General features: G+C 35.3%; 3 protein-coding genes across 3 annotated transcripts; 2 read left to right on the top strand and 1 right to left on the bottom strand.

The window, feature by feature from the left end:
- Positions 1–6: 6 nt before the first annotated feature.
- BDBG_06376 (uncharacterized protein) lies at positions 7–2,797 on the top strand. Its single transcript, XM_002623482.2, has 2 exons — positions 7–1,057; positions 1,116–2,797. The coding sequence occupies exons 1-2, from the start codon at positions 279–281 to the stop codon at positions 1,687–1,689; spliced, it is 1,353 nt and encodes a 450-aa protein (XP_002623528.1). The 5' UTR covers positions 7–278; the 3' UTR covers positions 1,690–2,797.
- On the bottom strand, positions 2,366–5,525 carry BDBG_06377 (DNA replication protein). The gene is made up of 2 exons (XM_002623483.2): positions 5,253–5,525; positions 2,366–5,195 (listed from the first exon to the last, which is right to left on the bottom strand). Coding segments are annotated over exons 1-2 (2,412 nt in total). The 5' UTR covers positions 5,254–5,525; the 3' UTR covers positions 2,366–2,784.
- On the top strand, positions 5,465–7,543 carry BDBG_06378 (uncharacterized protein). Its single transcript, XM_002623484.2, has one exon. The coding sequence runs from the start codon at positions 5,745–5,747 to the stop codon at positions 7,101–7,103; it is 1,359 nt and encodes a 452-aa protein (XP_002623530.1). The 5' UTR covers positions 5,465–5,744; the 3' UTR covers positions 7,104–7,543.
- Positions 7,544–22,186: the final 14,643 nt, after the last annotated feature.

The raw sequence follows: 22,186 nt of genomic DNA on the forward strand, positions 1-22,186 counted from the left end.
GTTTACCGAAACCAGCGCAGACAACACAAACCAACCTCCTCATTACTTGCATTTAGCAGCCTGCACTCCACCCTACCACTGCCTGCCAGCAAACACATAAAACTGACGCGCATTACTGCTTTCAAGGTCGTCTGATACCGTTTACAATTGCGATTACTTTGATCTTGTTCTTGAATTTCGAGTCTGGTCGTTGAACAATTCTAATATTGACCACCCGGAGCATTTGCTGTTCAACGCAAATATCGTCAAGCGAAGACGCAGGAGGGGAGAAAACTACAATGGCGACAACTCCGCCCCCCCGTGCCATTAGGACTCCACCTGCTCCGCGCCATGGGGCGAGATTCGACTCGTATCAACCGTACTCGACCCGATATTCTGCTCGTTTAGCAAATCGAAAGGCATCTAGAGGTTCTCCAGGGCTCTCCACACCCAATTCTCCGCGCTCACCCAATGACACCGACCTTTTAATGGGCGCGAAACGATGCGCCAGCGAGGAGGATTCATTTTCCCCGCCTCAATCCACACAAGCTTTTCCTACAAGGAGAAGTGACAGAAAAACCAAGACCAGCCAGCCGCCTGTAGAAACTCATTCATTCTTTGAGAACACTAGAGGACAAGATGACCTTGCTTCTCACTCCTCATTAGGTGTCTCGTCAAACATGGATAGTGAACATACAACCCTCACTACCAACATGCTTCCAACCCCTGCAAAAACTCCACGGAAGAATGTTGTCCCTGATCCCAGTGCTGTTGCACGTACTCTATTCAAGGGAAATAGCCAATCTAAAGACATTGAAATGCCAATTTCGAAAAGGCAAAAGGGCAGAAAGTTCAAGGGATTTTCTCTAGAAAGCTTCAACTCAGAGCTGGAAAACGAAGGAAATGATGAAATCGCTATCTTTACCGACTCTAGGGATCGAATCCCTGAAGTCCACGAGACGTCGGACAACCCCTTCATTAGCCGGTCTAATGATAGCTCACATGGGAACCATGAAATTCAGCGTAACGAGAAAGTCCAAGAAGCCCTTCATAGAGACGACGGGATGCTCTATGTTTTGTACGTATTCGCTCCAAAATGCCGCCCTCCACAATTGTAACGCTAACAATATCTACAGCCGCGGAAAGAAAATATTCCGAAAATTCAATTCCGACACAGAAGAAGATGACGAGACAGATCTGGGACTGTTGGCTTCTCAAGCTGATCCTCTAGAAGAGACGAGCATCCCACGTGTCCGACCGCTGACTCGCTCCTCCATCAAACCACGTCTATTGTTCCCTAATGCATCACATCGAGGAAAAGCCCGTGATTCGAGATTTAGTGGTACCGACAATACTATAGATGCCGAAGTAGCATGTGAAGGAGATGAGCCCAACCAAGGAGAATCAAATTCCGATCCTCCTTCCACCAGATGCGAAGATATCCCTGCAACACCACCCTCCAGATCGGCTATATCAACCCCCACGACTCCTCTTACTGGTGGCCGCTCCCTCCGTTCGCACAAAAAGGAAGCGCAGGATGGCTTAGAAAGTCCCTCCAAACCTCCCAATAGGACCGCTGTTCGCATGAGCCCCTTCGACAGATGGACTCGGACGAAATCCCAAGCATCACCTACAACAATTAGAAAGAGAGTCGGCACTTCATCGAGTGACAGCGTCGAGCCCGTTTTGAAGAAAGCTCGCAGCAAGTGAAACAGAGACCTGCGCTCTTTTGGTCCATCGCTGATTAGCAGTGCCTATCTTGGTCCTTCGCTCCTCCTTTTGAAACTCATCAGACATTAATCAGTTTGCATCGTTCCACCTTCATTCATTATACACTTTTTTTATTGCACTTTATTTCCTTCTACCTCCTTCCGCGGACGTCTGTCGTTTTCGCAACATTTGCTTTTCCTTTCTCTCCTACTTATCCTTTAATCTTACTTTATGACGAGATCATGACCATGGCAATCCTATGTTTCCTTTATTATAAAATGGCGAATCGTTTCCTCTTTCAAACTTTCTTGAACTTTGTCAACTTTTTTTATTTGAGACTCCTACCCATCTTTCCCACGTCTCTGCCACGAGTTAGGCCACACAAGTACGGGCCGTTACGTTTTGGCCTTGTGTTTCCTCTGTTTTGTTCTAGGCTCTAACCTCCACATTTGCTAGTTTCCTCCTTTTGAGTTCTTTTCGATTCTGGTACTTTTTGACAAGGGAGGGGAAAGTGTGCTATTTTTGTTGGGAAACATGTATTGTTTTTCCTTTTCTATATTTCTTCGTCCCTTTTTGCTTCCTCGTTGTTTGATTGGTGTCAGTTTCTTCCTCACCTTACAGTACATCACTTCCACTCATCCGTCCATAGGTGGTTATTGTTTAGAAAGGATCGGGATCCTGTTTAGTTCCCCTCATCACATAGCTAACGGTAGCAAATTGAATTGAGAAAAACCCGCAATTTCATTCTTGTCCTGCTTTGATTCTGAGTTAATGGGCTTTGTTATTAAAAAATACATGGAGTTTAGTAGTACAATACAGATGAAAATACGCAATGCTGCATCCCTGATCAAACCGAAAATCGATATAGTCATTAATAATTCATCAAAAAACCAATGATCGCGTTCATTTTCGCGTCCAAGGCGAAATTCCACCAAGCTTAGCCCTCGCGATCCAAACCGAAGAAAAATGTTCTAACTCACAAATGCTTAACACACCAGAAACAGCATTAATGTTAGAACTAAGGTGAAATAAGGGGGTAAACAAAAGAGGTCAGCGTTTTCTGCGTAGCATAAAATTACGGCAACGAAGCACGCTCTACACAATGTCCAAGTCATCATCATAATCCACATTATTTTCATTACCAGTACCTCCACCAGGACCACCGAGACTATCCCTCCCCGCATCTCTGATGCCCTTCGCTGTGACGAATCTGGTCTTCTTATTAACAGCACCCTTCTTCATCGGACCTAGCTTGACATGGCTAGCACTCTTCATTTTGCTACTTAGCCCTAGTGTCATCCGTGCCGACTGTGATGCAGATTCATCGTCTTTCTCATTATTATTGCCAGTGTCGGAGGTGAGGCCGTTGCTACTGCTGGGAACACCAACAACAGGACCGTCGCGCCCCGAAGTGTCATTCGCCCGTCGATGACGCAGGTACTGAGCCCCAACAGAATTAGATTCCCCAAGTAATTTGGCAATATTGCGCTCCCGCTCTTGCTCCGCGAGACGTTTCTGCAAACGGTCCAGTTTGCCATTACCACCACGTTGGAAATCATGAGCAGCAGCGATAAAAGGGTCGTCTGCATCAATCAGACTGGCTGCTGAACGACCACCTGGGACAGGAGGCGCAACGTAGTAGGTAGATCCAGTAGAACGGTCTGTCTGTGCGCCTTCAGGCTTAAGCCTAAAATCCTTATTGTCCCGCTTTCTGTTAAACATGCCGGTCCGGGAGCCTGGCCGGCCTCCTGGCCCAAAGATACCAGGACCGCTATTCACTTCCATCCGCTTCGCGGTTGTCTTGCGAAGTTGCAGGTCAACATGGAATTCGCAGAATTCGGTCTTTCGACCATCGACCCATGCTTCGCATACTTTGCCGTCTTTTCTGATTGCTTTACAGAAACCTAGGTCTTGGGCTTTGCCTATTTCGAGAATTGTGTCGTCTGATGAGTTTAACGTAAGGCTAAAGCGGTTAGTATCGAGTTTATTTGGTGGTGGTGGCATTATTGAAGGATTTAGGATGGCGATGACGGTGCCTGGGATGAGTTTGTAATATCTGGGAAACGCGGTGGAGAAAAGAAAGAGGTCGATAGACCATTTTAGGTCCGTTAGGGTAAGGACCATGTATTTAGAACTATTGTTTGATCCGTCGTCATCAGCATCTTTGCTACTGGAGGCGCCTTTCTTCGGATCTTGGTGTTCTTTCGGAGTTGACTTAGATGCTAGTATACCAAAGACGACGTAGTCGCCATCTATATCTGGTGGGTCGAATTGAGGTCCTTTAATGGTTTTTAGCAAGTCCGGTATTCGCATAGGGCTCTTGTCGTCAAGGGTTCGGGTCAGGAAGGAGTGAGGCAAGATTCGATTTGAGAGGTGAAGCCCCGAGAAGGGTTCAAATTTGGACGGATCAGATTCTTTTGTTGGTTTGATATTTTGTGAGTCACCCTCAGTGCTGTATGGTGCAGGGCGCGCTTCTCGTTGCCGCTGAAACCCCAGAGATTGGTGAGTACCACCCTCTGTTGGGGTGCATTGGGTAACTGGCCCTTTGCCGTGAATACTCGAGATGCTTTTGCTTTTTCGTAGTCCAGAACCCGACAGATTGTAAGACTGGATGACATCGTCCCTGCTGAATTCCTCGACGCACTGTGATTTCCATGGAGAATCGAAACTTGACGCTTTGCCCGATTCTTCCTTCGCAGCAAGATGAAAACGCTCCATTTCGTCTTTGTCAACTGCAAAAGTGGTATTCCTTTTACGGTGTAGAAGTTGTGTTTTCTGCCTTCTGTTTTTATCCATTGATCTGCTCTCAGCAACCCTCTCACTGAAACTTTTGGGTCTTTGTATCCCTTCGTCAGCAGTGAGGCGTGCGCCCCGAGTAGTTGAGCTATGCGCCCGCCGCAGCAATAGCTCGTCCCGGTATCCTCCAATAGAGCTCGAGGGCCTCCCCGTTGAACTCGAACTGGGAGGCCGTCTTAGCGATACCTCGTTTCCCTTCCTACCCTTGTCAATGCCGAGCACAATTCGTCGTGGAGAAATAGGATCCGCTGGAGCGACCAATCTCTTCGAAGGTGACACCGGCACCTGTATATTATCTGGCTGCGACATGGTTGCTGCCTTCCGCTTGCGTTCCATAAGGAATCGGCTGGGTGGTCTGGAGGGATAAATAGGTGCATCACTGTTTGTCTCTTTGTCGAAATTGGGGGGCTTCGACTTGGATTTGCTCTGCTGTAACTTCTTAAGTTTTAGTCGTGCCTCAATCGCCGCTAGTTTCAACTGTAGCGTTTCTTCGTCTTCATCATCGTCATCGCCTTCTTCTAGATCATTTTCGACCCCGTCCTCCAGTAGCTGACTAGCTTTCGTTCGTACATATGGGGACGTGGTGAAGCCCTTCGTAAAGGCACTGGCGGCTAGCCTACGTTCTTGCATCTCTTTGAATCTCTTGCGCCCATTGGGAGAGCTCATGAGCGCCTCGTAGGGAGATCTGGGAGGCCAACGTAGATCCGCCACTTTCAGGCTCGTCATTAGTTGTCTGAGTTGGAAAACAGATAGAATGAAAAACTTACTGCTGCCAATCACTCAGGCGATAGGAACCTAGGAGTTAGCAATACTGTCGTATTTTTATGTTGCAAGACCCATTGCTCGCAATTGCGATGCGACAACTGCTCCCCAAGTGCTATAAAGCTTATATTCGGTAGGGATTTGTAAGTAAAATAAGTTGGCTGATTTCTGATATTTATATGCTCTAACGATGCAACCGTTAACTTGAACAATGCACGTTGGTTCCAGCTGAGATGGGCTGTATATTTTTGAAACGCACGAGGTTGTCCAGTTTCACAGCCAATTTTTCGTGTCACTTTCGCGTCTAACGACAACGCGTGAGTCGCGATCTCGAAACTTTGTTGATTCCTCCACCAGACCACCTCACGTCAAAACTTGTTCTGCTGAGCAACACAACAATTGCTCTTTTCTTTAGACAAACGACATATATTACCAACGGGTATGATATTCATTGCCTAGTTATAAACTAATTATGCCATCCTCTTAATTCCGTCACAATGAGAACAAGATCCCAACAACCCGCTGGAAGCTCTGGCACCAACCAGGAGACATGCAAACCCGCTCTTCCAGCACCCTCAAAACCTACGAAAACCCTCATTCTACCATGTAATGCGACTGACGATGCTCGGTTCATTTTACTGGAGAACCCTCGAAGCGGCGCCCTTGGTCGGTATTATTTCTGTCCCAAACTGGGCCTGTACGAGTTTACCGCAATATCCTCGTCTGCTGTTCCAAGGAGCATTCTATTCACACCGACGGCAAAATGCACCACAAGTTCGGCAACTGATAAACAAGAAATTAATGCACGAAATACATCTAGTGATATAGCGGCCGATGATGTTAGTGCAGAAAAAAACGAGATCATTCAGCAAGTAGTTGAAAACCAAGCACTAGCTAAAGCGACGATTGCTAAAGAGGCGCAATTGCTGGTGGCAACACCTGTGGACATACTGTTTTTCCTCTTGCCCATATTAGTGCCAGCTCGTGGTAATTCCGCTTCCCGGAAACACTTCCAGCCACTTGATGATATGATCGATTCCCAAGATACGCTCTCAGCAACCCTGAAACACGTCTTCTCAGTCGCAACGTTCAGAGAAAGGGTGGAAGCGAGAATGATAGCTGTGTGCGACACTGTCGAGGCTGGAGAGACAATGTACAGGCTCAATGAGGATAAATTACTCAAGGAATTAATTTCCAAGGCTGAGAGGATGGCCGCAGGTGGACTTCCCCCGAGCCTGGAAGAACGGTTTATCCATAGGGCATTAGAACTCCCAGTTCTCAGCGTGAAAAGGCATGATCTTCCAACAACTTCGACGTCATCAAATCCATCTGACGTGGCTGATGATACGAATAATACCGTTGAGAATTCGCCAGATAAGCCCGAGTCGCAGTCGTCGGCTTCTTTTGCTGCGTCTGTCGTTTCGACGCCAAACACTATAATCACACCACCCATAGACAACTCTCCGTCCAATTGTGACGTTCATCACTTACTCCGCGTCCGAACATCAATATCCTTTCTACAATCCTCCTATCTACCCAAACACCTATCATCGCGAATTGAAACCCTTCTCAGCAGTCCCGAAACGAGCCCCAAAGATTTTTCTCCCCTTACCCAGCACCTAAAGCTTGTCGCAGAATTGCGCGCCAAAGCACTAGCATCCCGTTCAATGAGTGATTTTTCTCGGAAACGGGGGACTGAGGATGACGAGGAAGTGGATATCAGGGCGGAGAAGAAGCGCAAGGAGGAGCAAGAAAAGAAGAAGAGGATGGGCGAGTCGAGGGCGGTGAGGGATCTGAAAAAGGTGAATGTCTCCGGGATGAAGAAGCTGAGTTCCTTTTTCCAGAAGAAGACATAAATACCTGGGTAGACGCAATGAGAATTCCAGGTTTGCAATTGGGAGGGCCTGCATACATAAGCATGTCAGACATAACTATCTAGCTCATGGGAGTTGCGTGGTTACAGCGCAACACATTAGAGTTGGTTCACCGTTTAAACATGCCAATCATTCCGGCTTTCCCCATGCATGGACCCGCTCGAAATTCCCGGAACGTTATGTCGAGAACCTAAACGGCCATTTAATTTTTCTAGATGGATCTCGGTTATCCTTCTATGGCCGGATTCGAGATGGTGGCCTCTTGCACTTCCCCTGAAAACCTCCAGCGTCGACGCTAACGATACAACTAGCAAATCCATATGGTCATTCAAGATTTTGCTAAGGTCACCCTCGCCCTAGTCTACCAGGGGCCTGCCTGACTTCCTGCGGCATCCATCGAGACAGACATTTTATCACTACCTGTGTATACAGAAAACTTGACCTCGCTAAGTGCGCCACTTGACCTCGTTATGTAAGCTGACCTCGCAAATGTGGCCTGTGCCACTACCTGACCTCGCTCAATACATCTTTTCTTGTAATTTGAAACCACTCAATTATTTACCATCAATTCTACAATCAATTTAATACTGAAATTATTCTTGAATTTAATAATAAAGTAAGTATTTATATAATTTACACTAAATTGATTATTAATTGATTTTCAATCAATTGTTAATTACTTAAATATTGTAAGAATAAGTGCTCGCAGGTGATTATTCAGGTGTTCACAGCTTGATGTGATATGTACTGTTAACTACTAGAAGTATTCACAGTAGAAAGATAAAATATAGAGATTAAATATATAATAGCATTCAAGCTAAGTTATAAATAGTATTTATAAACTTCAGTTTATATAGTTATATATAGTCAAGAACTGCTAACTTTATTAATTATATAAGAGATAAAAATAGAAATAAAGAATCTATAAGAAATGAGATTTCTTACATATCTTTTTCTCTCTAAGACTTTGTCTGTGAAGTCTTTCACTGAATAACTTTATAGAATCAGCTCAGTACTGTAGTAATACTCACTAAAAACTCTTTATATCTATAAAAAATCTCAGTGAGGAAAAATCTCTTATTATTATAAAGAAAAAAGAGTCTGTTATTTAGTTTCTTATTTTATAAAATTCTTTATAATTTACAGATTCTTCTCTAACTATTACACAGATTTATTTTACATCTTTTATATATGTAATGTGGCAGAACCGAAGCAGTGGCTAGTCAGTGACATTATATAGAGGTAGTTGTTTAAGAAGCTGTATAAGTGAGCTTGACTATCTTGCTTGAATAGTGAGCTTGTAGGCTACAGAGTTATTGCAAGAATATCACAGATATAATACTTAGTATACTAAGAAGATTGTATGAGACATGCAGTAACTCTTATATATATTTCAGTAGAAGAAAAATGAATCACTGACTTCTTTGATAAGAAGTCAGCATCTAGCTATTCTATATAGATAATGAGTGAATACTCTTCTCTTATTTCATAAGCAAGAATAGCTGAAGTGATACCTCAGTAGCATCTCATTGTCAAGAAAGAGTAATCTGCTGATCTTATATAGAAGTGAGATTCTTATACTTATTAATCAGATCTTTCTATGATATATCTGAATAATATCATAGAGTAGTTGAAAACCAGTTCAGATAGAATGAAATTATTCACATGAAAGTGATGAGCTGTGTGAAACTGTAACAGAGTCTTAGCACAGCTGAGAGTATGACAATGCTTTTCTCTTTAAGAACATAGTTTCTATACTCTTAAGATTATCAGATTAGAAATTATCTTTGTTGTATAGCAACAGTTATCAACTGATTATCAGTACATGTGCTGTGTATAATACAAAGATGAGTTTTTCTACTGACTGTGTAGATCTTTCTTTTCTCATCTTCATTCAATTCAAATGCATGATAAGTGAGTTTCTTATATATTGATTTGAAATGTGAAAAACATAGTTAATAAGTGACTTGCAGATCTCTCAATATATTCTGTTCTATATATAAAATTCCCTGCAAAAGTAGTGTGTTTTTAGGAACAAAGCTAACAGTAGTAGCAGGATTTTTCAAAAAGATCTCTCTCTCTGTGAAATATTTTTCTTCTCTCTCTCTCAATTGCAACAGTGAGTGTATGAGAGTATTATTCTTAGAGAATAATAGAGAGCTTATTCTGACATTTTCTAGTGAGTAAATGTCTTCATGATGTGGCAGCAGTCTCTGTGATTATTAAGAAAGTCAGATTGAAGGCAGCAGTGTCAATGAGCTGCAGAAGCATTACTTTCATTATCACATCTTCTTCTTCTCCTGCTTCTTTTGCAGCTGCAGTGATAGTTGCTGTGTCTTGCAGTGAGGTGTCATTTCTTCTACTGATTGATTTGTTCATATTCAGTTCATCTCTCATCTTCTCTGTTACTGTTGTGACACCGCTCTCTCTCTCAGTCAATACAGTGACATATGACCTCATGTGATCATTCAGAGAGAAACCTGAGAAGAGCTTGATTCTGAAGACAGTGACTCTGAGAAGCTCAATTCATAGTTTCTCTCTCACAGTATATCTAAGTTCTGCTCAGAATACTGCTGAGTTGAGTCTGCAGAATCTCACAGTTTCTTTATCTTCTCTCTGTGAGAAGACTTCAGTGTGATCTCTAGCTAGCATCACTACTTGTCTATACTGTATTAAGCAGCTGAAGAAGAAGGGGATTTTATATATCTGTTTCTTCTCTCACTCTCATTATTTTCATTATATCTGTAACAATGACTTCTATCTCTCTGTAAGTATTACTTCACAGAAAAATATCATGTCAGTTCTGACAAGAAGTCTAGATGCTCAAGCAGTACAGAGTGAGAGTCTCAGAGCTCTAAGTATTGATAGATTTCATCAAGGCTGAGAAGGTCTCTCTTACTCATCTGTAAAAAGAGATAAAAGCATGAGTCTTCAAGATAAAAAAACACCTCAGAATGACTGATCTTAAGAAGAGATCAGTTAGCACTACTGCTGAAAGCACTGTGAAGATTAATTACTGATTGAAGAGAATCTTACTTCAGTTAAAGCAGATAACTGAGATACTTTATAAGTTAATAAGTTAATACTTTCAGCATCTTTTATACTCTTCTGCAGCATACTTCTCTACAGTATCACAGTACTAACTTCTCAGCAGATAAAGATACTGATGTCAGAGACTTTAACAGTGAAGAATGAGTTTAATGAGAGTGTGTTTATTGATAAGTAGACTCTGAGATTTCTTCTTTTTACTTTTTCAGTGAGCTGCAGTCTCATTAGATTAGCAGCAGTCTGTGAGTCAATTAATATTAATCTTTTTATTGATTTCAAATATCTCTTTCTTTTCTTATTAACTGCTTCAGAAATTTTATACTTGTATAGTCTTATTAAACTTCTAAAAACTCTTTAAGAGAAAATAGAAGAAAAGTGCTACAGAGTCTATAAGATATCAGCTCATCATCACAAGATTATCTCTAAAAAACTCTTTGAGAAAAATGAGAAGTCTTAAGCAGTATTTCTTATTCAATGTCTCTGATATATAACAGAGTGATCTCTACTAGTTATCTCATAGATTGCAATCTCTTTCTCAGCATTTTTCAAATACTTAAGCAGTTTTCATAAATTCTCTGATAATGAATAATCTTCTTATTTAACAAGATATTGAAGCTTACTGTAATATATTTACTTATTTAATATTTTCTTCATAAGATATTCAGTATCACTCTTAATCTTGATATCATTCAACTGAGACAGCTTCATCTCAGAGTATTACTTATAGAGCTTTAAATAGAAAATGTGAAAAACAGAATAAATTGATTTTAATTCTGTGAGTAATTTCAACTCATATATCTGCTTACTCATTACTCTTGTTACTGAGAAAGATTCTAGCTATCACTCACTGAGCTTCTTATATAGTCTTGTTATCTTGATATTCTTTGCTGAAAGTAGCACTTAATTCTCTATTAAGAACTTCATTGAAAAATGTTTTTAATTATAGTATTTTATCTATCACTTCTAGACACAGCAGATGCTTTTCACTGTCTTCTCATGAATTTTATTCAAAAGTTTCAATCTCACTTTTACTTCTGATACTGAGAGATACTTCATTCTCTGTATCTATTCAATATTCTAACTGTCTATCTCTCTCTTTGAAACATTGTCCGCGACATCACTGAGTAATGAAGAATTATATTCATAATAAGCATAGAAAGAAGATATCTTTAAGATTACATTCTTTATATTGTTATATACAAATTCAGTAGTCAGAAGATATTTAAGTCAATCATTCTGATAATATGAATAAAACACTCAAAGATGCTGTTCTAGTATCTGATTCTAGTATTCAGTCTGATCATCAGTCTGCAGATGAAATGTAGTACTGAGAAGACATCTTATTATAAGATAATAGTAAAAAGTTAATCAGTATTTACTGATGAAGAGAGATTCTTGATCTGTTATTAACAATTTTAAAGCACTGTGATTATAAATGATGATATCTAAAAACAGATCAGTCAATTCAGAGACTTTAATCTTTTTATAAGTAGAGATATATCTGATCATCTTTATAAAGTGATTAATAATAATCAAAATCAAGTTATATTCTTTAACTCTTGTCAACTTCAGCAGATCAACTATGAAATTTATTAATAGATTCTGTCATGAGCTCTTTGAAACAGACAGTGATATTAACTCACTGTATTACTTATACTATAAAATCTTTATTCTTTGACAGATATTATAAGTTTTAATATACTCTTTAACATCTGTCTGAAGCTTGTCTTAAATATATTTATGTTTTAGAAGCTTCTCAGTCTTCTCTAATCTGAAGTGCTCTGTATAAGAATTATTATAATGAATTCTTAATAACTTCTGACACACTGCTCTGCTATAAGAGATAAAGACTGAATCATTCAGCAGTAGAAGTTCACATTCTTTTAGTTATCAGTGACTTGATTTCTTAGCAGCACTGCTCTGCTCAGAGCCTGTCTCTTTCAAGTTCAAACTGAATTCTTTCTTCTTCAACTTCTGAATTTAAGCTGCAGTAGAGATGTTCCTCTTCTGTAACTTATCAATGAATTTCAAAAGTAGTTAAGTTAAAAGATTGTAGACTGTTTCATTCTTTATCAATTCAATAATTGTAAGATATGACACAAGAAGCTTATAATCTTCAGTGTCAGTCTCTTACAGAGATCTGAGTTCTCTTTCACCTTCTATACTGAGTCACACAGCTGCCTCTTCAGCACTGTTTCTGAGCTTTAGAGAATCTCAACCCTCTGCAGCCAGCTTCTTCTGCAGTGATAACAGAGATTCTTTTATAGAATTCTTCTTTATATCAACAATATTATAATCAGGCTGCTTAGACAGTATATCAGCAGAGTTAAGCTAATCTGAATAATATCAGATATAGAAATTATACTCTGAAAGCAGCTCTGCTCATCTGGCTTGACATTCTATCAAGCTCTTTGTTATTAAGAAGTAATGCAGATTTACATAATTAGTGAGAACTTGCACTGAGTACTTACTATTCTGAAGATAATATTATCAGATCTTAAAGAATTTGACAATTACTAACATCTTCTGATCATGAATATCATACCTTCTCTGTATGAGTAATAACTTCTTGAAGAAGAAGGTCACTGATCTCTATTCACAGTGTCTTATAAGCTCTATGAAAAAGTCTTCTTTCACAGATAATTCATTATCTGTTTTCTCAGAAGTGATTATTCTCTAATTCTTTCAATGTTAAAAGGTCTCTGATATCAACTGTGAAAAGATTTCACAGATCTCATTTTCAGATACATCAGTCTCACACTGACTGAGTAAGTTGAGATTAAAGTGATTCAGCATTATGACATCTGTGAAAGCTTGTTTCAATTTCACAAATGCCTACACAGTGTCTTAAGTGAGGATAAACAGTTCTATTTTTCTGTCTTTCACACTTCTCTTTAACAGATCTGTAAAAAGGGCAGTAATTCATGAATATGCATAGATGAATTATCTGTAGAAATTCACAAATTCTAGAAACATCTGCACCTTGCAGTACATCTGTGATGTCAGTCAGTTCTTAATGATGAAGATTCAGCTCCTGTTCATTGAAATGCTATTTATCTCAATAATATAATCTAAGAAATCAATCTTCTATATGTAGAACAAGTATTTTTCAGTGTTTGTATAGAGTTGATACTGTCTTAAGTAACTCAACACTTCTTGAACATGGGTATCATGTTCTTTCTCTGATTTTGAGAAGATTAAAATGTCATTCAGATATACTATGCAGAAGACATTGACAAGGCCCTGCAGCACCTTATTTATATAGGCCTGAAAGATGACTGAAGCATTACAAAGATTAAAAGATAAAACAAGATATTTAAAATTGTCATACTTAGTACAAAAAGCTGTTTTTCAAACATCATCTTTATTAACTCTGATTCTATGATAGATATTCTGTATATCAATCTTTGAGAACATCTTCACTTCAGATAATCAATCAATTATCTTATCAATCAATGATAGTGAATAGTGATTCTTAATTATCATCTTATTAAGGTCTCTGTAGTCTACACATAGACATAGTCTATCATTCTTCTTGAGTACAAAGAGTATAGACATCTCTGTCAGACTCTTTGATAAATATATTCAGTTCTTTGATTACACTTCTTTAAGATATTTATGCAGAACATTTAACTTCTTTACAGACAAGTTATAAAGAGACTCATACAGCATTATTACATCATCTTTAAGACAAATCTTATATCATATCTTGATGTCAGAAAACTTCACTGCTTCTCTTTCTAAAAAGATATTCTTAAAATCTGTAAAGAGACATCATGTATATTCATCTTCAATGACAGATACTGCTGCTAATCTTGCAGTGAGAGTGATAACTTCTTCATCTATTCTCAAGTCTCAATCACCTGCTACACAGTATATTGACTCAATCTTTTTCTCAAGATTCTTCTGATAAAACTTCTCAGATTTCTCTATCACTGTCTCTTCATCAGTAAGACAGTACTGTTATATCTAAGTAACTCAGTCAATGAGAGAATTATTTTCTCTCAATCACAGAAGATCTAGAATAATATTCTCATCTATAATGTTAACTGTATGAAGAAGTAGACTGCTTTTCTTGAAGATTTCTTCTAAGTCTGTGACTATATACTTCACTTGAATTATACTAAAACAGTGGCATTTCATTCTATCAGTAAATTTCATATAATCTGACAGATCTATCTTCTTTCAATTCTTTATCAAAGAAAAGAAATAGAATATGAAGTTAGCATCTACTCTGAAGTTAAGTAGGCATCTCACTGATATCTTCTCATTCAGAGTATACATTGTGATCATAACATGAACTTGAAGATATAAGAATTGTCAATTCTTCATTTCTTTCTCTTTGTTATCTTTCATGAATATATTTGTCAGAAGAGAAGTTAACTTTGAGAAGATATCTTCTCAGTTTCTTTCCTTCTTCAGCTTCTTATAATCACTGATATAGTGTTTATCAGCTCTGCAGTTAAAACAGAGATCTTTATTAAATCTTTTTTAATATTTCTTCACAGTGAGTGAAGAATTAGAATACTTGAAATTCTTCTTTACTTTCTTCACACTGAAGCTGTCACAGTGTTATTTAGATTCTATTGTTAATTACTTAGAAGAGATCTTATTAGCCTTTTTCTCAGAGAATTGATTATTCAAATAGATTCAGAAAGCCAGGTTAACAAGCTCAGTACAATTGATTGATGAACTCTGATATTGTAATATTATTATTCATATCTTATAAGTCAGCTTTGTGAGATAAAGCTGTGTTTTTAATTGATTCAAATCATCAGTTAATTTCTCTCAATATTCTTCAAATCTTACATTGAAATCAGAAGAATTCTCATCATCTTGTTAATATAATAAGTTGAATCACTGTGTTGCTATGAAGTCACAGTTGCAGTGATCTTTAATTTGATTCAGTAGAAAGTTCTTGAATTCTTCTCAAGTTATAACAGTATTAATATGCTCAAGCTTTCTCTTCTTGATAACTCAAGTAGTCACAGAGATGCCTTCAAGAAGGTTGATAATATATATTACTTATATCTTATAAGTATTATACTGGCTCAGATTAAGGCGGAATTTCTATTCAAGAATACAGATAAAGCTGTGAAATTCAGATAAGATGTTTTTCTTATATCTCAGAGAATCTCTGATCTTAATCTCTCTATCTTCATAATAGATGTAGATGTGTAGAGACTGTGATAATAACAGAGTGATTGAAAAGCTCATATCAAAATGCACAGCAGGTTCAGAAATCTCAGATTTCTGTCAGAGTAGAGATGTACACACTCTAGAGAATGATGTAGTGTTTCTCTCAGAGAGTGAGGTCAGGTCAGTCTCAGTACAGATGCATAAGATTATATCAGTCTGTTAGAGCTCAACTGATTCAAATATATAATCAGATCAAGTGATTCAAATTGTAATATAATAGAATCAAAGTAGTGACTAGTCAGCAGTATTATATAGAGATAGTTGTTTAAGAAGCTGTATAAGTGAGCTTGACTATCTTGCTTGAATAGTGAGCTTGTAGGCTACAGAGTTATTATAAGAATATCACAGATATGATACTTAGTATACTAAGAAGATTGTATAAGACATGCAGTAACTCTTGTATATATTTCAGTAGAAGAAAAATGAATCACTGACTTCTTTGATAAGAAGTCAGCATCTAGCTATTCTATATAGATAATGAGTGAATACTCTTCTCTCATTTCACAAGTGAGAATAGCTGAAGTGATATCTCAGCAGTGTCTTATTATCAAGAAAGAGTAATCTGCTGATCTTATATAGAAGTGAGGTTCTCATACCCATCAATTGAATCTTTCTATGATATATTCAAATGATGTCATAGAGCGGTTGGAAACCAGTTCAGACAGAATGAAATCATCCGCATGAAAGTGATGGGCCGTGTGAAACCGCAACGGGGCCTTGGCGCGGCCGGGAGCGTGACATATAGAAGAGTTCTAGTTAACTCTTAATTATTTTTATAAGATTCTTATATAATTATTATATAGATTTATCTTATAGATAAATCACTCTCTATAAAATTACTCTTATTAAAGAGAAGTATTCATAAGTTAATCTTTTATTTATTCTTATAAATTATTATTCTTTAACACTGTAGAATTATAAGAAATTTTTCATTCTTTTATTAACTCTGTAGAATTGTAGAATTAAGATATTTATAATCTATAATTACTCTTTATAGTTATATAGAAAGACTCAGATCTGTAATTTATAATTACTCTTTATTTATTAGAGTAATCTAACTATTTTATAGAATTATTCACAGTGTAAGTAAATCTCTCTAAAGTAGTATAAATATCTCAGATCTATCTATAGAACTTTATCTTCTTTTTTCTTTTTCTATAACAGTTTTTATTCTTATAAACTGTGAGTATTCTTATTCATCTGTGAAGTATTTTCACTCAGATGATAAAAAGAGAGTGTTTCTAATAATATTTATATATTAATTCAAGAACTTCTCAAGAATAAAAAAATTTTTCAATTTTAATATCTTTATAAATAATGTCTAATTACTGCTGAGCTTCTTATAAGTGTCTTTATAACTTCTCTAATCACTTTTTACTGATTAATAAAGTAAAGATACTATCACTTATAACAGTGTCTTTATCTCTCTCAGCTTTGTTACTGTATCTAATCTTTAAATCAGCAGTTAACTTTATATCTCTTTCAGATTAGTCTCTAACTTTATATAGTATAGTTTCACTCTTTACTATAAGTCTCTCTGTAAGTAATTTCTTACAGACTCTAGTTAATAGTTCTTATAAAGCTCTCAGTATTATCAGTGTTTTCTATAGTTTTATAAGTCTATAATTACTTTCTTTCTATCTGCATAATCTCTGATTAGATATATATAAATATATCTAAATTCTCTATCAATGATTCTCACATCACAGCATATTTCTGCAATCTTATTATTAATAAGAGATAAGTTCTCAGATATCTGTAAAATTCAGATAATTAAGATAATATAAATATTATAAATTCATAATAAGAGTTAATCTGAGTAGATGAGTTTTCTTTTTATATCTTAATTATTTCTGAGCTGAATACTTCAGTACAACTGAAGAAGCAGACACAGCTTTATAAGAGATATCTAATTATATATACAGACAGTCAGCTCTCAAGACTCTGCTATAACTGTATACACTCTGATATTCAGCTTCTCTGAAGTCTGTGTATTTCTGATAGTCTTTATATTAAATATAATAATTATCTGTATCACAGATATAATACTCTCTACTTCTTTAAAGAAGAAAATTAATAGTTATAAAAGAATTGAGTGTTACAGATATTAAGAATATGAGTGTGAGTTTTCTTTATTTTTTCTTTATTAATCTTTAAATTGTGTTTATAACTCTGTTTCTGTTTTCTTGTTTTTTTTTTTTTTTAGCTTTAATAAGAATATGATTTCTTCTTCTCTTTATATACACTGTGAACTGTTCATCTCAGTAGAAACTCATCATCTTATAGACTAGAATTTATAAATAATGATATTAATATCTTTATTATAATCAGATTCTTAGTGAAGACTGTGTTATTCTGACTTATTAGAATTTATAGTATGAAAGTTATATCTCAGCTTCTATAGATATTTTATCTACTCAGATAATTCTTAAGTGAACTTATTTATCTTATCAGAATACTCTTATCACTGAATCTTGAATCAGAACTTATAATCTTATTTCTCTGAGTTAATAATCTCTTTAATCTGATATTCTCTTTTACTCTCTAGTACTTTATAGACAGAGTGATGAGTCATAGAATTCTCTTTTAAAAATTTCTTATATTTACAGAGTAAAGAGATATAAAAAATATTATATATTTATAACTCAGATAATAGTTTTAATCTGTAAAACTGTAAACTAACTTTCTTCATAATTTTATAAGACTCTGTTTATAAGAGATTCAGCTTCTTACTAAATCTTTATATAATAATATTTTCTAAACTTAGCTAGACTCTATCATCTTTCTTAAAACTCTTTATAATATACTTAAAGTCATAGTATCTTTTCTAATACTCTTAAGTCTTTTTTAAGAATTTGCAGACTTTCTTCTGAATCTTCTAAATTCTCTTAATTTATTCACAGATATCATCACACTCTATAATATACTCTCACAGATTTATCAAGATTATTCATGAATGAGTTTCAGTAAGTATCTCAAAGAGAGTTTTATCTATACTGACATGCTTTAAGTTATTATATATAAACTTTATAAGTAATAATTAATACACTCAGTCATTCTGATTGTAATTGACAAAGTACTGTAGATACTATTTTAATATACTTATCAGATATTCTATCTGATTATCTGTTTATTAATAAAAAGTTATACTTATATCTTATAAGATCTTCAGTATAGTTATCAGATCAGATCAGAACTTCTTTATAAAAATTAATTTTCTATCTAAGATAATATTTATAGATAACTTATATAATCAGATTATATCACAGACAAAGATATGAGTTAAATTCTTTAACTTCAAGTTCTTATGAGTGAATATAAAGTATGTTATCTTAATAAAGTAATTCACTATTATCAGCACACTGTCAAAGCAGATATTATATATATTCTTGCTTTCAGAGAGACTTATAAGAGTATTTATTTCTAGCTATTTTCAAGATTTCTATGAAATAAGTAGAGAAGTAAGTTCTTTATATAATCTAAATCATACTATTTATAAACTCTGATAAATAGTATAAGAATTCACTATCTTCTTTATAAGTTCTTATATCTTCAGTTAAAAGTATTTTCTTATAAGCAACTTATAAGTTCTAGTATCTGTAAAATAACTTATTAGAGAAGAGTTATAATATCTTTTAATAAGTTCTATACATAGAAACTTATTTATAGATATATAAATCTAGCTCTCTCTTTATAAGAGATTATTTAAGTCTCTTTAACTCTTTATTTCTACAGAGTTAATCTCTGTTATAAGTAGTTTTTAAATATACTGAGTATATTCATTCTTTAATTGCAGTTCAGATAATCTGAATAGAAGATCTTATAAAGACTTATACTCTGTTTCTTCTTATATCAGATTTTTCACAGTACTTCTCAAAGTCTATAATCTTTTCAGATTATAGATACTCTCTTCAAGAATTCTCACAGAAATTTTCAGAGTGTTAACTCTCAGTATTGTAAAGAATAGTTATATAGACTTCTTCTCTTTCTCTTCTCTCTTCTCTCACAGAGAATTGAGAGACTCTTCAGTCAATCTCTTTATAATACTCAGTTCAAGCATTCTGTGAAGCTTTTCTGCTTTCTCTATGTAATTCAAAGGTTGCTTGAGCCAGCGTACAATTACAGGCGTACGCCGGCTTCTTATATATTATACACTAAATTAATTGGTGGCTGCTATGACTTCTTTACATTTGTAAGCAAGTTTGAAAGTGATTATGTTATTATCTGACAGTTATATGTTCTTCTGAATCACATTCTTTCTTATCAGATTCAGTTACACTCATATGATCATATCATACACTCTAGCTTTATATGAATTAGCACATTACTAGTTTTCACAATTATGTGATCTATCTCTGATTCAGCTAGTGTTCTGTGTATACTCTTATCAAGAAACTTTCACTATATTACATTACTTATTCACTAACTTTTTTCATTCTTTAATTATCTTCTTCATTATCATCATTATAAATACTATTATTTTATTCAAGATTTCTGCTTCTTCTTCTGTTCAACATCTTCTATCTGTTATTCATCTATTATATTGTATGCATTTCTGATAACTCTCTGTTCTTATAACAAGTGTTCTTGTAGTACTTATACTGAGCAGTTTATTAGCAGTAAGTGTAATATGTTATGAAATGTGATCAGAACTTGTTTATCTTCTAACAATTATCAGAACATACTATTATAAATAACACATCTTCTTCATCTTCTTATACACTCTTAATCTTCTTTTTCTAGTGAGCATCTGATTATGTTTTACATGAATACAGATGCTGATATTTTGTTTTAATTTGCATAGAATTTTCATACATTGACAGATCTGCATCTGCTGATGATAGTGAACTCAATGTTGAATCATTGATTAAGAACTTAAAGAATGTGATAATGAAGAAATTGCTTATATTATGTATGACTGAGTCTCTCATATTCTTCTCTATCTCTTCTGTCACTTCTTTCTCTGCTGCTCTCTTCTCTGTTTCTTTCTCTGTCACTCTTTCTCAATCTTCTACACTTGCTTCTATGTCTGGTTCTTCTGCTTCTACTATCTCTGTTTTTATGACTCTCACTTCTGCTACTTCTGCTCTCACTGCTGTCTTCATTACTAGCTCTCTCTGTTTCAAGAAGATGTTGTATAGACTCAGTGAATCATGTTTCTCAGTATATACACTTCTGCTCTTCTTATTAATCTCTAGAATAATTTATTATATGAAGATGATATATAACACAACTATCTGAAGCTCAGTCACAGACACTGATTATTATGTTTATTTTAAATATTTATAGTGAGACAATTATTTATTTATATCAGAGAATCATCTCTTCTCTTAACAGTGTTAAAATTATAAGTCTTTTTCTTTTTCATCTTTTCTTTCTGATACTGATTTTCCTGTTCTTAAAAGAAATTGTTATAAGTTTTATTATATATAAAGTTATAATATTCACAGATATCAAGAAACTTTTTATAACTGTAAAGTTCAATATTACAGAGATATTTACTCTGATGAATTTCTTCAGAATAATAGATCTGTATCAGTCTATTCTCTAATATCTGTTGTCTGACTTTGTGATGCAGGTAAAAGATATCTGTGTTTTCAAAAATAGAAATATAGATATTATACTCTTTTACATCTACAGATGTGAGACTTGTACATCTTATCTAAAATATTGTTATAAGAATGAGCTGTTTACATACTGTATTCTGCTTTCTACATTCTCTTATATCTCTCTCTCTCTTTCTGAGAAGTCTTGTATGTGTTGTAATTACATATACAACTCTAAGATCAGTAGATATTCATTCAGTAACTATTCTCATCTCTGATTTTGCAGTTTTTATATACTAATAATGATTCTTAGTTGCTCTGATATCAGAGATCATTCTAATTAAAGATGATAATATCACTGAGACTATCTTCTTCTACTCTTAAGCTTCTCTCATCACTTTCTCTTTCTTCTCTGCAGAGAAGATTATATATATACTGAGTTATAAGTATTCAGTTCTGAGTGACTTCTGCTGTTATTCATTCAGTTCTGTATCTTCTTCTTCTTTCATTTCTTCTATCTTCACTCTCTCTGCTCTGGCTTCTGATTCTGCAGATTTTACACTCTTCTTCAATTTTTCTACATGTATATATACACATTTCTATATTAGTATTTCAGTCAATCTTGTAATAAATAACATTAATATCATACACAGAGTAATAGAGAAATCAGAGATATGTATAATGTTATTACAAGAGTGACTTATAGCTCTCAAATCTCTTGTGAATTTTAAGTTTTGAGATTTTCTTTGTTTTTAACATTTTTTGAGTGATGTGATATTGAAAATAGATTAAATATATAATGTATGAAAATGAATAAGATGTGTATGATAATATTTGTCTTTTACAGCTGATTCTTACAGTTAATAATTAATTCATTATCTCTTTTCTTTTCTTATACTTTTTCTTTGTTTACTAGTTACTACTCTTACACAATCTCTATATAGTACAGTATTCAGTGACTAGATTCAGCAGCTTTCATCTTATAATTCTATCTCATATATTATACTGTCTCTCTTTACTCACTCAGATCACTACAGTGAATAGCTCATTGAAACTAATCTCATCTGATCTCTGAGTGTTCTTAGAGATTGAGATGACTTGATCTCATACATCTGCAGATATTTTAGATAGTTCATTCTCTATGATCTCTGTAATTGAACTGATGTAAATAGTTAAATTCAACTCTGAATTCCTTTTTCTTCTGCAATCTGACTCATATGTAAGTCTGTTACTTTAAGACTGCTCTCTGCTATATTGCATCTGCTGTCTACA

Source organism: Blastomyces gilchristii (genome assembly GCF_000003855.2).
Source record: "Blastomyces gilchristii SLH14081 genomic scaffold supercont1.13, whole genome shotgun sequence".
NCBI classification, from domain to species: domain Eukaryota; kingdom Fungi; phylum Ascomycota; class Eurotiomycetes; order Onygenales; family Ajellomycetaceae; genus Blastomyces; species Blastomyces gilchristii.

Bases quoted from the DNA above. Each gene is read 5' to 3' on its own strand.
- BDBG_06376 (XM_002623482.2), top strand. From the start codon at position 279: ATGGCGACAACTCCGCCCCCCCGTGCCATTAGGACTCCACCTGCTCCG. The intron at 1,058-1,115 runs GTACGTATTCGC...CAATATCTACAG, and splicing joins GACGGGATGCTCTATGTTTT to CCGCGGAAAGAAAATATTCC.
- BDBG_06378 (XM_002623484.2), top strand. From the start codon at position 5,745: ATGAGAACAAGATCCCAACAACCCGCTGGAAGCTCTGGCACCAACCAG.